The sequence below is a fragment of the Muntiacus reevesi genome, chromosome 3 (genome assembly GCF_963930625.1).
Source record: "Muntiacus reevesi chromosome 3, mMunRee1.1, whole genome shotgun sequence".
NCBI lineage: Eukaryota > Metazoa > Chordata > Mammalia > Artiodactyla > Cervidae > Muntiacus > Muntiacus reevesi.
Window position 1 is genome coordinate 85897536 of NC_089251.1, and position 13121 is coordinate 85910656.

General features: G+C 40.2%; 1 protein-coding gene across 1 annotated transcript in view; it reads right to left on the minus strand.

The window, feature by feature from the left end:
- The window catches only part of RASGRP3 (RAS guanyl releasing protein 3), a 112439-nt gene that overhangs the window by 17322 nt on the left and 81996 nt on the right, over positions 1–13121 (minus strand). The window contains exons 11-12 of the mRNA XM_065929443.1: positions 7495–7572; positions 3101–3214 (exon numbers count right to left, since the gene is read on the minus strand). Coding sequence (XP_065785515.1) covers positions 3101–3214; positions 7495–7572 — 192 coding nt within the window. The remainder of the gene's footprint in view (positions 1–3100; positions 3215–7494; positions 7573–13121) is intronic.

Below are 13121 nucleotides of genomic sequence, written 5' to 3' on the forward strand. Positions count from 1 at the left end.
TTTACAGATGGTCAACAGACATATGAAAAAATGCTCAATATCACTCATCGCTCATCTCAGGGAAATGCAAATAAAAACCACAGTGAGATACCACCTCACACCTGTCAGAATGGCTATTATCAAAAAGACAACAAACAACAACCATTGTTGAGGATGCAGAGAAAAGGGAACCCTCATGTGCTGTTTTTGGTGGGATTATAAAATGGTGCAGCCACTGTGAAAACAGTAAGGAGGCTCCTCAAAAAATTAAAAATAGAACTATCATACAATCCATCAATTCCTTTTTGTGTATTTCTTCCAAAGAAAACAAAAATATCTGTTTTTGAAAAGACATACACCCCTATGTTCATTCCAGCATTATTTACAATAACCAAGATATGGAAGCAACCTAAGTGTTAAGTGAATAAGGAAGGTGTGATATATGAATAAACTGGAATAGATTCAGCCATAAAAAATTGATGCAAACTTGCCATTGTTTGACAACATGGGAAGACTTTAGAATATTATGCTAAGTGGAATAAGTCAGGCAGAGAAAGTCAAATATCATATGATTTCACTTATATGTAGGATTCAAAAAACAAATGAACAAACAAAATAAAACAGAAACAGACTCATAGATACAGAGAACAAACAGGTGGTTGCCAGAGGTGAGGGGAGTGGGAGGATGAAAGAATAGGCAAGAGAAATTAAGAGGTGAAAACTTCCAGGTACAAATGACATGGGATGGAAAGCACAGCTTGGGGAATACAGCCAATAATATTTTAATATCGTTGTATTGTGACAGTTGGTAACCAGACTTATTATGGTGATCATTTTATAATGTGTAGAAATGTCAAATACCTAGAACACCTAGAAGGTCAATTATACTTCAAATTAAAAAACTGAGGAGTAATGAGAGACAGTGTACCTTATCAGAAATCAAAGCTACATTAGCCAAAACAACATGGCATTACAACTTAGTAGAGACAGTACAGTCTAGAAACATCTATATATATGTAAGAATTCAGAATTCTTAAACAAGTTTGCTCAAAGATATACATGTACATATGCGCACGTGTGTGTGTGTGTATGGAGGGAGTAGAATAAAGTCATACAAGATCATCTACAAGTTTTCAGTGATTATCCCTAGGCAGAAGAAATACCAAGACCTGAAAGGAAAATTTCTACTTTCTATGTTTTATGTAATGCATTATTAATATTCACAATGTTTCTGGCTTTTTTTTTTTTTGCCTCACCGCATGGCTTGTGAGATCTTAATTCCCCAACAAGGGACTGAACCTGGGGCCACTGAGAGTGCTGAGTCCTAACCACTGGACTTCCAATGGAATTCCCCTGGCTTTCTTTATAACCAGAGAAAAATAAAAAAGAATTTTCTATTGCCCTCTTAGGAGTTAAAAAAAATTTGTGAGTTCTCCCTGCAAACACATGTATGCAAATACTTGACTTAGAGTCTAGCTGTAATGAATCTCTCTCTCTTTCCCTGTGGTTTCTATTATATTTTATCTTTATTGCCTTAGGTTGCAGGCTGATTCAGGAGTATTTTGGGACATAGGCAATGAATAAATGAACAAATTACTTCATTAAAATATGACTGTTTGGCATCATTGTAAGTTTATCCATAGATAACTGAACTTTTTTTGTAAGTTTCACTTTCAGTAATTATTCAAATCAAAACTGCTTAAAATTTAACTATTATGGAGTGCTTACAATGTATCATTTAATACCCATATTTATATGGACAGTGTAATATTTTTTGTGGAATAAAACTCATTATGGAAATTCAAGTAAAACCCAGTCATTTATTTGATTAAATTAGTGGTACTCAACCTATCAAAACTGGGTCAACCTTCCCCCATGAAATTGGAATTAGAGAAAAGAGATAAAGTACTGAGGGGCAAAACAGACTCCGCATGTGGAGCAAAGAAGTCCTGTCTGCAGAGAATGGAGTGAGCATTCAGAGAAAAGCAGACATAAGAGTAGGAGAGAGAATACTTCTTTTACTTCTTGATTCTAGACTTTCCTGAGCCACAATTCCATGTCCCTGGATCCTCTGCCCACTTTCCCTGGCTCCAAGTGGGGTCTGTCACTACCCCATCATCATGTGGTCCCCGCTGGACCTTATGGCTTTCTCATCATCTTCCCTCACCCCTTCTTCCCTTTCTGCCTCACATGCTCCATGAAATTTTCTATCAGCACCTCATGGTTTTGTGGATGATCCAAGATATAGAACATTCTTTTTCTGTCAACATTCTTTCCCAGCAAAGAGTACATCTATACCAAAGACTTGTTTCTATTGCACCTGAGAATATACTGATCCTAGAAGGTAGATGTGTAATCAATAATCACAGTTTCTAGCGCCTGAGAAAGGCGCTTTCCATCTTTCCCACACTGGTGCATCTACTCTTTGTTTCCATGGAAAACTCTGACATCATCTTGCCCCTCATTAAGTGATGTTTCTGACGTAAATGGTATTATGTTGCTGTGTCACAGACCTCCAAACATACAAAGCTGAAGAAATGATTTAACTTGCAGGATTTTCCTCCTACCCTCAGGTAACCAATTTATCAAGCATTTCATTATGATCCACATGGGTTGTTTCTTGTTTGTTTTTTGACTGCATTGGGTCTTCATTGTGGCACACGGGCTTAGAAGTTGCAGCTCACAGGCTTAACTGCCCTGTGGCCTGTGGAATATTAGTGCCCCCACCAGGGATCGAACCCACATCCTCTGCATTGGAAGGTGGATTCTTAACCGCTGGACCACCAGGAAAGTCCCCCCATGTGGATTTTTAATGAGTAGATTCTAACCTTCAAACAGTCCTTTGGGTTGCAGGGGCAATGATAAATGCGCCAAATGCCTGGGGAAGACAGGAGTTCTAAGTAGCTGTGAGTATTTGGACAAGTGAGAACCCACAGAAAGAAAGGAGAAAGGGGGCCTTCCTGGGAGAGTCTGCCCCCAGAAACCATGGCCAGGCAGAGCTAAGTGTCTGTTGAATTTCTCCTACCTGCCAGAGGACTGTTTTAATGGACTCCAGGTGATACCTAGGCCGCTACCAGAGAACATTCTGGAAAGAGAAAGGGGCCTCCTAGGGCTCACTTACCTCAACTAATTTCCTTATGTGCTTGTTGATGACTGTAGGATCTGGCTTCGGCATCACTCCTGAGGCCCACTCCAGGGGCACCACAGGCTTGGTGGGCGTCGTAGGGGAGGTAGGCTGCTGACAGAAAACACACACATTAAAAAAAGTTTTCTGATTAATTTTTTAAATTGGAGTATGATTGCTTCACAATGTTGTGTTAGTTTCTGCTGTGTAACAACGTCAGTCAGCTCCATGTGTGCATATATCCCCTCCTTCTTGTGGCTGCCTTCCGCCTTCCACCTTCAGCCCACACCTCTAGGTCATCACAGAGGATCAAGCTAAATTTCCTGTGCTAGACAGCAGCTTCCCACTAGCTAGCTATTTTACACATGGAAAACACACACGTTTTTCAACTTTATCTGGGACTTTGAGAAATCTGGACCAGGGACACTGAGAAAAACATGGGAGTTTTCCATGTTCACATCAATAGAAAATTATGTTTGTGTCGCACTTAAATGTTTTTAAAACAAGCATCAACGAAAACGTTGTTAATGGAATATTTTGTCAGTAGAATCTAATCTGTAACCAAATACATATTTGGATAGTGTGTTTTGTTTAGCAGGAGCCTAGATTGCATTATTTTAGGTGGGGAAAAAACATTGCTCATCCAAAAATCCTATCCAAGTTCCCTAAATAATACTAAAACACTAAAACACTATAACATTCCATACAGTTTTTTTTTTCTTTGTATAATGGAAAGCCTATGAAATGCCAGTTATCTAATTCTTTGATACTCAGGGCTAGTGATAAATTAGGTGTGTGCAGCAAGCAGGCAGCAGTGCATAGCCAAGTTTATGCCATCTTGCCAGCATTTCTCTCAATATGCTTAGTCACTTCTTGATGGTTTGAATAATCACTAGCTCCCTTGAGCCCTCTTCAGTGCAACTTGTTTTCTCCAAAGGTGTTACCGCCTTCTTGCAAGATATTTTCACTTAAGAATGTGAGAAGATGGTGGCAATAATGCATGATACGTTTATACAACACAAGCACAAAACACAGTCCTGTCAGGAGGCCAGCCAAGAGTGCTGTGCACGCTGTGTCCTCTCCCTTGGACTCTCACGCAATGAAATACTTTTTCTGGTGCCTACATACAAACGTGTATTAGCAGATTTTTTTTTTTTTAATTGGACACTGAGTTTGGAACATACATTTTTGCAAGGGGAGCTGAGGTGTAACTATATGGTTTTACGCCTCTACTAATGTTGTGAGGTGGATGTGGGCTACAAATAAAACAAAAAATATCTGCCCTCTGAATATGGTCACCCTTTCACACAGTCTCTCTCTCTCTCTCTCTCTCTCTCACACACACACACACACACACACACACACACACACTCCCACCTTGGCTCTTTCGGTCAAGTCTTTCATCTTGTTGATATGACAAAGGACTAAACCCTTGGTTCCCTTGGTACTTGGTCAAGGAGGGGGGTACCCTCTCCCCAAAGCACTATCATAAACTCAGAGGGATACCAGAAGGTCTTTCAAACTTCCAAGGGAAATATAGCTATACTCAACAGTTGTCGGACTCCACACAAACTACAAAATTCACCCATTAAATCATGCTATGTTTCTACCAATGATGTCATATCTTTGCGAAGCAAAAAATCAATCTGGAACAAGCAATAAGGATAACAGTATCAATATGATTGCAAGATTTAAGAAATTGTACAATGCCTAACATTAGTATTTGTGGTTATTTAAGAATGAAATAAAAATAATATCTTTTTCAGTGTGTGTTTTTCAAGCAGGTACTAAGTCATTAGAATATCAATATTTATACATATTTAGTTGCTTGGACCTAACCATTCTCTAAGTAGAAATATAAGGCATTTCTTTTGACCTAGAGGTAGCATGAAAAAGCTGAGACATGAAGTAAAACAAAAACTAGGGAGGCACAGAGGATGCCATTGTGAACAGGAAAAGGTCAAGAAGCTCTGAGACGAAGCAGGTGAGGTCGGCCAGCTCTAGCTTTAAGCACGCTAAAGCCACAGGCTCTCAGTAATAATCCTGACTGGAAATTGTTCGCTACTTCCCAACGCGCATCAAACACTAAGTACAGAGTAGGATGACATTCCACTTCGAGAAGAGACAGAAAGGGATTGGGAAATGTGTTTTCACAGAATTTCCATTTTAGGGGGCTTCCCTGGTGGAGTGGTAATGCAGGACACACAGGTCCGATCCCTGGGTCGGGAAAATTCCCCTGGAGGAGGAAATGGCAACCCGCTCCAGCATACTTGCCTGGAGAATCCTAAGGACAGAAGAGCCTGGCGGGCCACAGCCCATGGGGTCATAAAAGAGTTGGACATCACTGAGCGACTAAACAACACAGGATCTTAGCACTTGGAAAGGTCTTCAAAAGCTTCTGCTTTGAGAAGAGATAAAAACACTTTTTTGGGACTTCCCTGGTGGTCCCGTGGCTAAGACTCCATGCTTCCAATGTAGGGGGCCCAGGTTCAATTCCTGGTCAGGGAACTATATCCCATGTTTTGCAACTAAAGATCCCATTTGCCACAACTGGGACCTGGTGCAATCAAATTAAAAAATACTTTTTAAAGATTTATATATATCTCCTAAAATTGGAAAAACTTGATACTGAAAATAAAGTAAATCTAAAGGGCACAAATCAGGCATGTATGCTAACATGGTCCTACCCTGTTTCTGAACAAGAGATAGTGGGGAAATGATGATAAGCATCATAGGAAAAAGCACAGGTGACGAAGCCAGACAGTCCCAAGAGGAATCCAAATTCTTCTGCTTACTGGCTATGTAGAAGAAACCTATGCTCACTAGACTCTGTGAGTTATCTCATTGCTTAACAGAGTCAATGAGATAGCATTCATATTATGACCTGCCAGGCATTCAACAACCAACAGGCAGCAATTAAGACGCCTGGTTACAGATAAAGGAAGGTGTCAGGAGGTGGCAATGCTGTGTGTTCACGTACAGGACAGCTTCATCACACCAGAGCTATGGAATGAAAGAGAAGCTTATGAATTCCCTTTTTTAGTAACATTACTTTTCTTTCTTGCTTGTATTTGTGTTCAGTTGTATCCGACTCTTTGTGACCCCATGGACTGTAGCCTGCCAGTCTCCTCTGTCCATGGGATTTCCCAGGCAAGAACACTGGAGTGGGTTGTCACTTCTTATTCTAGGGGATCCGACCTGGGGATCAAACCTTCAGCTCCTGCATTGGCAGGCAGATTCTTTACCACTGCACCACCTGGGAAGTCCACCTTTCTTTCTAGCTCTCTTTATCATGCTAATTTTGAAGAGTCTGGCCCTAATCCGTCCCTTTGTCTGTGCTGTATCTTCCTATAAGGCTGCGTTTCTGCAGTGTCCCCAGAAGATGAGCCTCTTGGGACTGGCAAGGAGGGGAACATAGTGATGGAAACACCACTCATTATTTTAAGAACAGATGCTACTGGGTCAACTGACTCGGACTCAAGTTTATGCTCTCCCACCTGCCCTTCGCTGTGAACAGCATTCACAGCATTCACTGCCTCTTTCAGTTCAATGGTTCAGAATTGTAGTGGGTATTATCAGATGGACAGACTTGGAGCCTAGAGTTGCTGGCAACACACCACAGAACTCAACTGGAATGGAGGTAATGAATGAGACATTTGTAAGAAAACTGATCTCGGATATATATATATATGTATATATATATATATATATAAGAAACAGATAGAAATTTTTTCTTCATCATGCAAACTTCACCCTTATTGTAAATTTCATATTCATCCTGATATTTTTCTTCCCAGCATAAAACATATCTGAGCTACAGTCTATTTGCTAAAAGTAATGAGCAGTGTACACTCAGTAATACAATCTCTTCAACTCATTGTATAATGCTTCTTTACTAAAAGTCAACTATCAATTAAGTGAGGTGCTATCCTAATGAGATATTGAAATTCTGAGTTGGGTCAATCATTAGTAGAGAAATTTGTGATTTATGATTAGGGTATTTAAAATTTATTAAATCTAATTTTATGTTGAATAGGCTTTAAAAAAAGCCTGGACGGGTCAGAATGATCTTTAACATTAAGACGAGTTATTGTTACCACTTCTTCTTTTTTTAGCCCTATATGTAGGTAGTTCTCAGAAGGAACATGGAAGATCAAGAATAAAACAGAGTAATTGGAAATGATGTTTTTCTTTGTTAGCCTGTGAAGTGAAGAAATAATTATCTGTCAGGGCTAAGCTGTTCCACTGGTAAAATGAGAATATAGATTTTTTTAATTCCTCAATCTTTAGACCACATAGCATTGGTCCACATAGCAATTGTAATGGGCAATTATTATAAATGACAAATAATGGTTTTTATCACTAATCCTTAGAGAGAAAGCAATACCTACCGATTTAGAATTTCTAGGCTCCAGAACCAGTGATAGTTTGTAAATATCATCTTCTGTGTGATAGAGGTCCAGAGAAAGCTACAACAAATTAAAAGGGATAAATCAGAATGCTGAATTATTTATTTACTTATTTACATTGCTGAAATTTCTTCAAACCAAATGCTTGGGGCCAATGTCGTGCACTGAACGTAGAACACTAAAAAGATAGCATGCTGAGGTGGAAAATGAAATTTCAAAAAGAAAAATGTTAAACCTAGTATGGTCATCAGCATTTAAGAACCATTGATTCAATTTCTCAATAATTATTGAGCAGCTTCTAAGAACCAAGCTCCTAAGAGCCAGAGATCAGGAATCCTTGATGTTATAGAATAGGACAAGTGCATAAAATAAGACTTGGACACAGAATCAGTGCTGTCTTAGAGGTTTGATTAGAGAACTGTAGAAATAAAGGAGCAATTAAAAGGTTTCTATTATTTTCGAGCATTGTGCTAGGTTCTGGTGATACAAAATGGTATAAAGTCATTTCTGCCCTCAAGGGCCTGACACTTTATTTGAATAAATAGGACCTGAACACAAAAAGATATATTCATATCAACAAAAGGCAACACAAGCTAAATGCAAGGAAGCTGTCCCACGATAAATGCTGCAGGAACTTTTCGTGGAGCAGCTTGTATAAGCATGGCGGAGAGGTTTTGGAGACCTGAGCTCAAATCCTAAGCCTGTCTCTAGTTAACTCTGTGATCTTGAGCCAGTTGTTTTCTCTCTGACCTTCAGTTTCCACTTCTGTAAAATGGAAGCGATCACAAAAATCCCTTATCTAACTGAATTTTTATCAGGATCAAACGAAATACTGCCTGTAGACAACTTCACACAGGGCCTGGTACACAGTGAAGTCTCAGGAAACATAATCTGATGTTGTTGCTGTCATTGTTATTGTTACAGCTACTAAAACTACTCTTATTATTGTGTGGAGGGACCACGGAAGACTGAAAAGATCAGAATGGGTTCACAGAGGAATTTGTAAACTGGGACCTTCCGAGAGAAAAAACAGGATAGGCAAGGATGACAACATACGCCAAGACTGAAGAGTACAGATAAAATCTATAAAACCTTAAAATGCATGGTCTCATTCACCTAAAACAGAATGCATAAGACTTAAATAAGCCTGGATAATTTCCATACATGCCCTTCACTGTTAAGATGAATCATACCACGGCATCACCAGGGAAGAGAACCATGTGCCCTATCCTTTCTCTGACCATTTAAGCATGAAAATTTTCCTTTAATATATTTCGTCTAAAAATAAAAGCTTAGGGACTTCCCTGGGAGTCCAGTTGTTAAGAATCCACATTTCAACCTAGGGGACGCAGGTTCGATCTTTGGTTGGGGAACTAAGGCTACGCGCCACAGCTAAAGATTCCACCGGGCTGAGCCGACGCACACCACCAAGAAACAGCCCGCAAGAGCCACAACTAAGACCCAACGCAGCCAAAAAAGTTAAACCGTTTTCTACCTAGGAAAAAATTCAAACTTTAAAAACTCAATTAAAAAAAGGTTTAGATAAATTAGATAAAGGCTTAATGTGTACGGGTATGGAATGAGAGGGAAGAGAAAGAAGAAGGAAGCAAGAGAAAACTCAGAGGCAAAGGATATCTTTGAAGAATTTATCTTTCTGTTTTATCTCATTTTAAAAAAAGAAGAAGCTGGCATTATAAAACGGCATTCTTGCAGCGTTCATTGGTGAGGACCATTCTAGTCACTATTCTGCCTACTAAACATAACATTTAAGTTAAGAATTTCACTCATCTGATCATGTATTGCTTTACCTAGACTTTGTCATCTAAAGGTGTTTTCTGAGCATAATAAAATTGACAACTGACTTTACTACAAAATTACCCCAGTATCATTTCAGATCAGGAAAATCCTGCTCACAAAGAATGCACATTGTATTCACCTTCCCCTGAAGAGCAGTCACTTCTACCCCCAGGGGCCCTGACTTTTTGCTGGAGAGGAACTAGCCCCATGTCACAAACGAATGCTTTTAGGAGCCAGCCTACTATATAATGGAGTAAAAGAAGATGTGTGAAAGGGAGATTGTGATAGAGACATTGGTACAACAGAGTATTTGGCAAAAGAGTTTTGCAATGTGATTAACTTGGGGATCTTTCCTCTTAGCCCAACAATAAGAAAAATTTGTGCTGATAAGTGGAATCTGACACTGGATCTCTGGGTTAGGGAAGCAAGTGGGAGGATGTGAACTCTGATGAATGGGAGACAGCCACTACTTAGCTAAGGCAAACTGTCATCAGTCTGACAACAATTGCCACATCTTCCAATTTATCAAAAGAAGTCACAGATCTGGACTGTTATATGAAATACTACCATTTTAAGCACTGGCATCTAATAATAAAAAAATTTTTATGTGTCCTCGTGGGTCAAATAAAGCACATCTGCCATGAAAAGTCGCTGACCATTTTGTAAATTCCACAGTAGAAGACTCTGCTGATCTCCAAGCCTCACGAAAGCAAAGAGCATACCTCTCTTTTCTGCCCCCATAATCCCTGTCCTAGTTCGCTACCTTGCATTGTGAATGCTACCTAGAAGACTGAGTGACTTCTTCCTTCTGAATTACTCGATATCAGGAGTTAACCTGGGCTTTAGTGAGTATGCTCCTGTTCTCCTGACTCCTCCTCTAATGACGGCACTGGCATCTGCTGGAGAAGAGAAGATGGCAGTGCAAGACCATCCAACCAAAAACCTAAATATGCCACACACCAAGGAGGGGCGATGCTCTTTCAAAAGATACAGAACATCCTTGGGGATTTTCTTGTGTCAAATGAACAGATAGCTGACTCCATGATGCAACTGTTTTGGTCTTCTTCCAAGGTTTGCTTTTCATTCATTAGTGGCAGTATGAACCTAAGCAAGTCATTAACCTTTAAAAAAAAATTTTTTTTTTTACTGGAATATAGTTGATTAACAAAGTTGTGTTAGTTTTAGCCTTTAGAGTCTGTCTCAATCTGTAAAATGGGAATCAATGATAGTTCCCTCCCAGGATTGTTGGGAAGATTAAATGAGCTAGTATGTGTCCACTGCAGTTTGTTTTAGAGGGTCACACAGAAGGGAACTGCAGGGTTTGGCTTCCAATCAATATAGCAGCCAAAGTGTTCAACCATGAATACAGAGCTGCCATCTCTCTGCTTTCCCAGTCACAATCTTATTTGCTTTCTTGGATCTCCTCGGGGCCTTATGGCCCTGTTCTACTTCATACACACCTTTTTAATAATAGAGGCAGCTTGTCAATGGGATTTTAAAAATGTTTATTTCTGTCTAACATTTTAAGTTTGGTTGTTTCTGAAAAATGTTCTGAGTCACTGTTTCAGGTTGTTGCTTTTACATCCAAGCCTATCAGCAGAGATGGCTGTGGATTTAGTCTGCATCTTAGGACTGACATTGCCTTGACTGGAGAATTGTAAAACAACACACACTTGATCATCAAATTATCTTCATTCACAGTTTTTACAATTCTGCCTCTTCCTCTCCCTCCTCCTCCTCCTCTTCTTCTTCAATTGTAAAAATACAGGGGCTTTCCAGTTATTTGCATATACTCAGAATGGTAAACGTAACTGATAGATCTAAAAATACTATGAAAAAAAATCAGACTATTTCATGTACCGTAAAACAAGAAGCCTCAGTCTGAAAGCTCCTGGTTACATGAATTAGGATCACAATGGAAAGGGTCTTCTCCAGATCTTCCATCAAACAGGGAATAACCTAAATCACAGCAGTTTGGTGGTATGGTCACCTTTTCTTCATGTGCCCAGTGCTGTTTGGGGGGTTAAGGTTATGATCATAAAAATGGCAAACAGAGTCCCTACTCACATAGATTTTGTTTTGTAATTAACTTGTTCTTTACATGCTTCCCTCAAAGCTCAGTTGGTAAAGAATCTGCCTGCAGTGCAGGAGACCCCGGTTCGATTCCTGGGTCAGGAAGATCCCCTGGAGAAGGGATAGGCTATCCACTCCAGTATTCTTGGGCTTCCCTTGTGGCTCAGCTGGTAAAGAATCCACCTGCAATGTGGGAGACCTGGGTTCAATCCCTGGGTTGGGAAGATCCCCTGGAGAAGGGAAAGGCTACCCACTCCAGAATTCTGGGCTGGAGAATTCCATGGACTGTACAGTCCACGGGGTCGCAAAGAGTTGGACACAACTGACACCCATGAAAAGAGAGATTATTTAAGTTTCAAAGATGCAAAATAAAATAAATATCAGCAATATTTCCACATTACTGAGTAAATGTCCATCAGAGTGTAAGAGAGAGAAACATCCAAACTGGGGATTCAGAAGTTGGTTATTTGCAAGCTTTTTTGTCCTTTATGACTCTCAGCTTCTTCATTTCTAAAACAGGAAGGAACAGGGGTGATGTTACACCCTCTGACCGACCCAGGCTACATCACAAGGTGTGTGTGAGAATCTACTGAGGCAATGTATGTGAAAAGTGCTGTGAAAACTGGAATCGATTACTACAGAAAGTTCAAACACTGCTATACATATTTTGGAGCTCTCAATTGATATCAGCTTCCTCACCAGGGGCCGTATTTAGAAGCAATCACTTCAGGCAGAAACTTAACCTAGGGTCTTGGAGCAGAAAGAATCACCCCTTCAAAGGTGTGCCTAAGAATGACCTCACATGCATTTGGGCAGCTGCTGTCAATCACATGGTTCTCATCCCAACGAGTACGTGGTTCATGAAATGTTCACTGGGCTCCAGGGAACACCTCCTGGGAACCTCCTCCACCCTGATTCTGAGGAGATTAATCTGCCTATGGCCAGGAAGAATGACCTTTCTCCTTGGTTGTGGGGAGAGAGTAAGGCTTTTGGCTTCAAGTAGGAGCTGACTTGATGATTGTGCGCATCTCTGGAAATCTGCTATCCTGATGCGTGCTGGCCTGGAACCACGGGATCGGGTTCCTTAGTCCCAAGACTCCACCATTTCTTACATCTAGAACCATAGAAGTTTAGAACTGGGTGAGACCTCACAAATGAGCACAAAACTCTTTAGGAAAAAAAATCCAAAGTCAGTGAGCAAGGAGACAAAGCTAAAAAACTGCAGAGGCAAGGTTAACAGGTATATCTCCCATCAGAGATTCTGGCCAGGATACTACAGTCTACCACCACTGCTCTGACTAAATGTGATGCCTGGTGGCTTCTAAATTTTCCTTCCATTTCTGAGAGAGAGAAAGATAGCTAGAGATTGAGGGTTTTTTCTTTTTTCTTTCCTTCTCAGTAAAACCCAATTATTTCTTAGCTTTTACTTCTGGAGTTCAGATTTTCCATTGGCATCCCCAAATTTCATTCAAAATCCTTCAAGATTTCTCTGTCATGATGTTGCTTGTTGACTTTACAATTAAAAATTATTTCCCCTACTCTATCATTATCTTTTTTCCAGATGAGAAACTGCCCAGATGTAGGCAGCTGCTATGTGAAGTTATCCTCCACCTCAGGGAGACAGTCTGAATAAAGACACCTGAAACCTCGGCTACACCCTGAGACTGGTCTGCAGACATCACCTGTGTGTGTGGGTTTACACAGTCTGATTGGGGCTGCAACTCTGGTCACTTATTCAT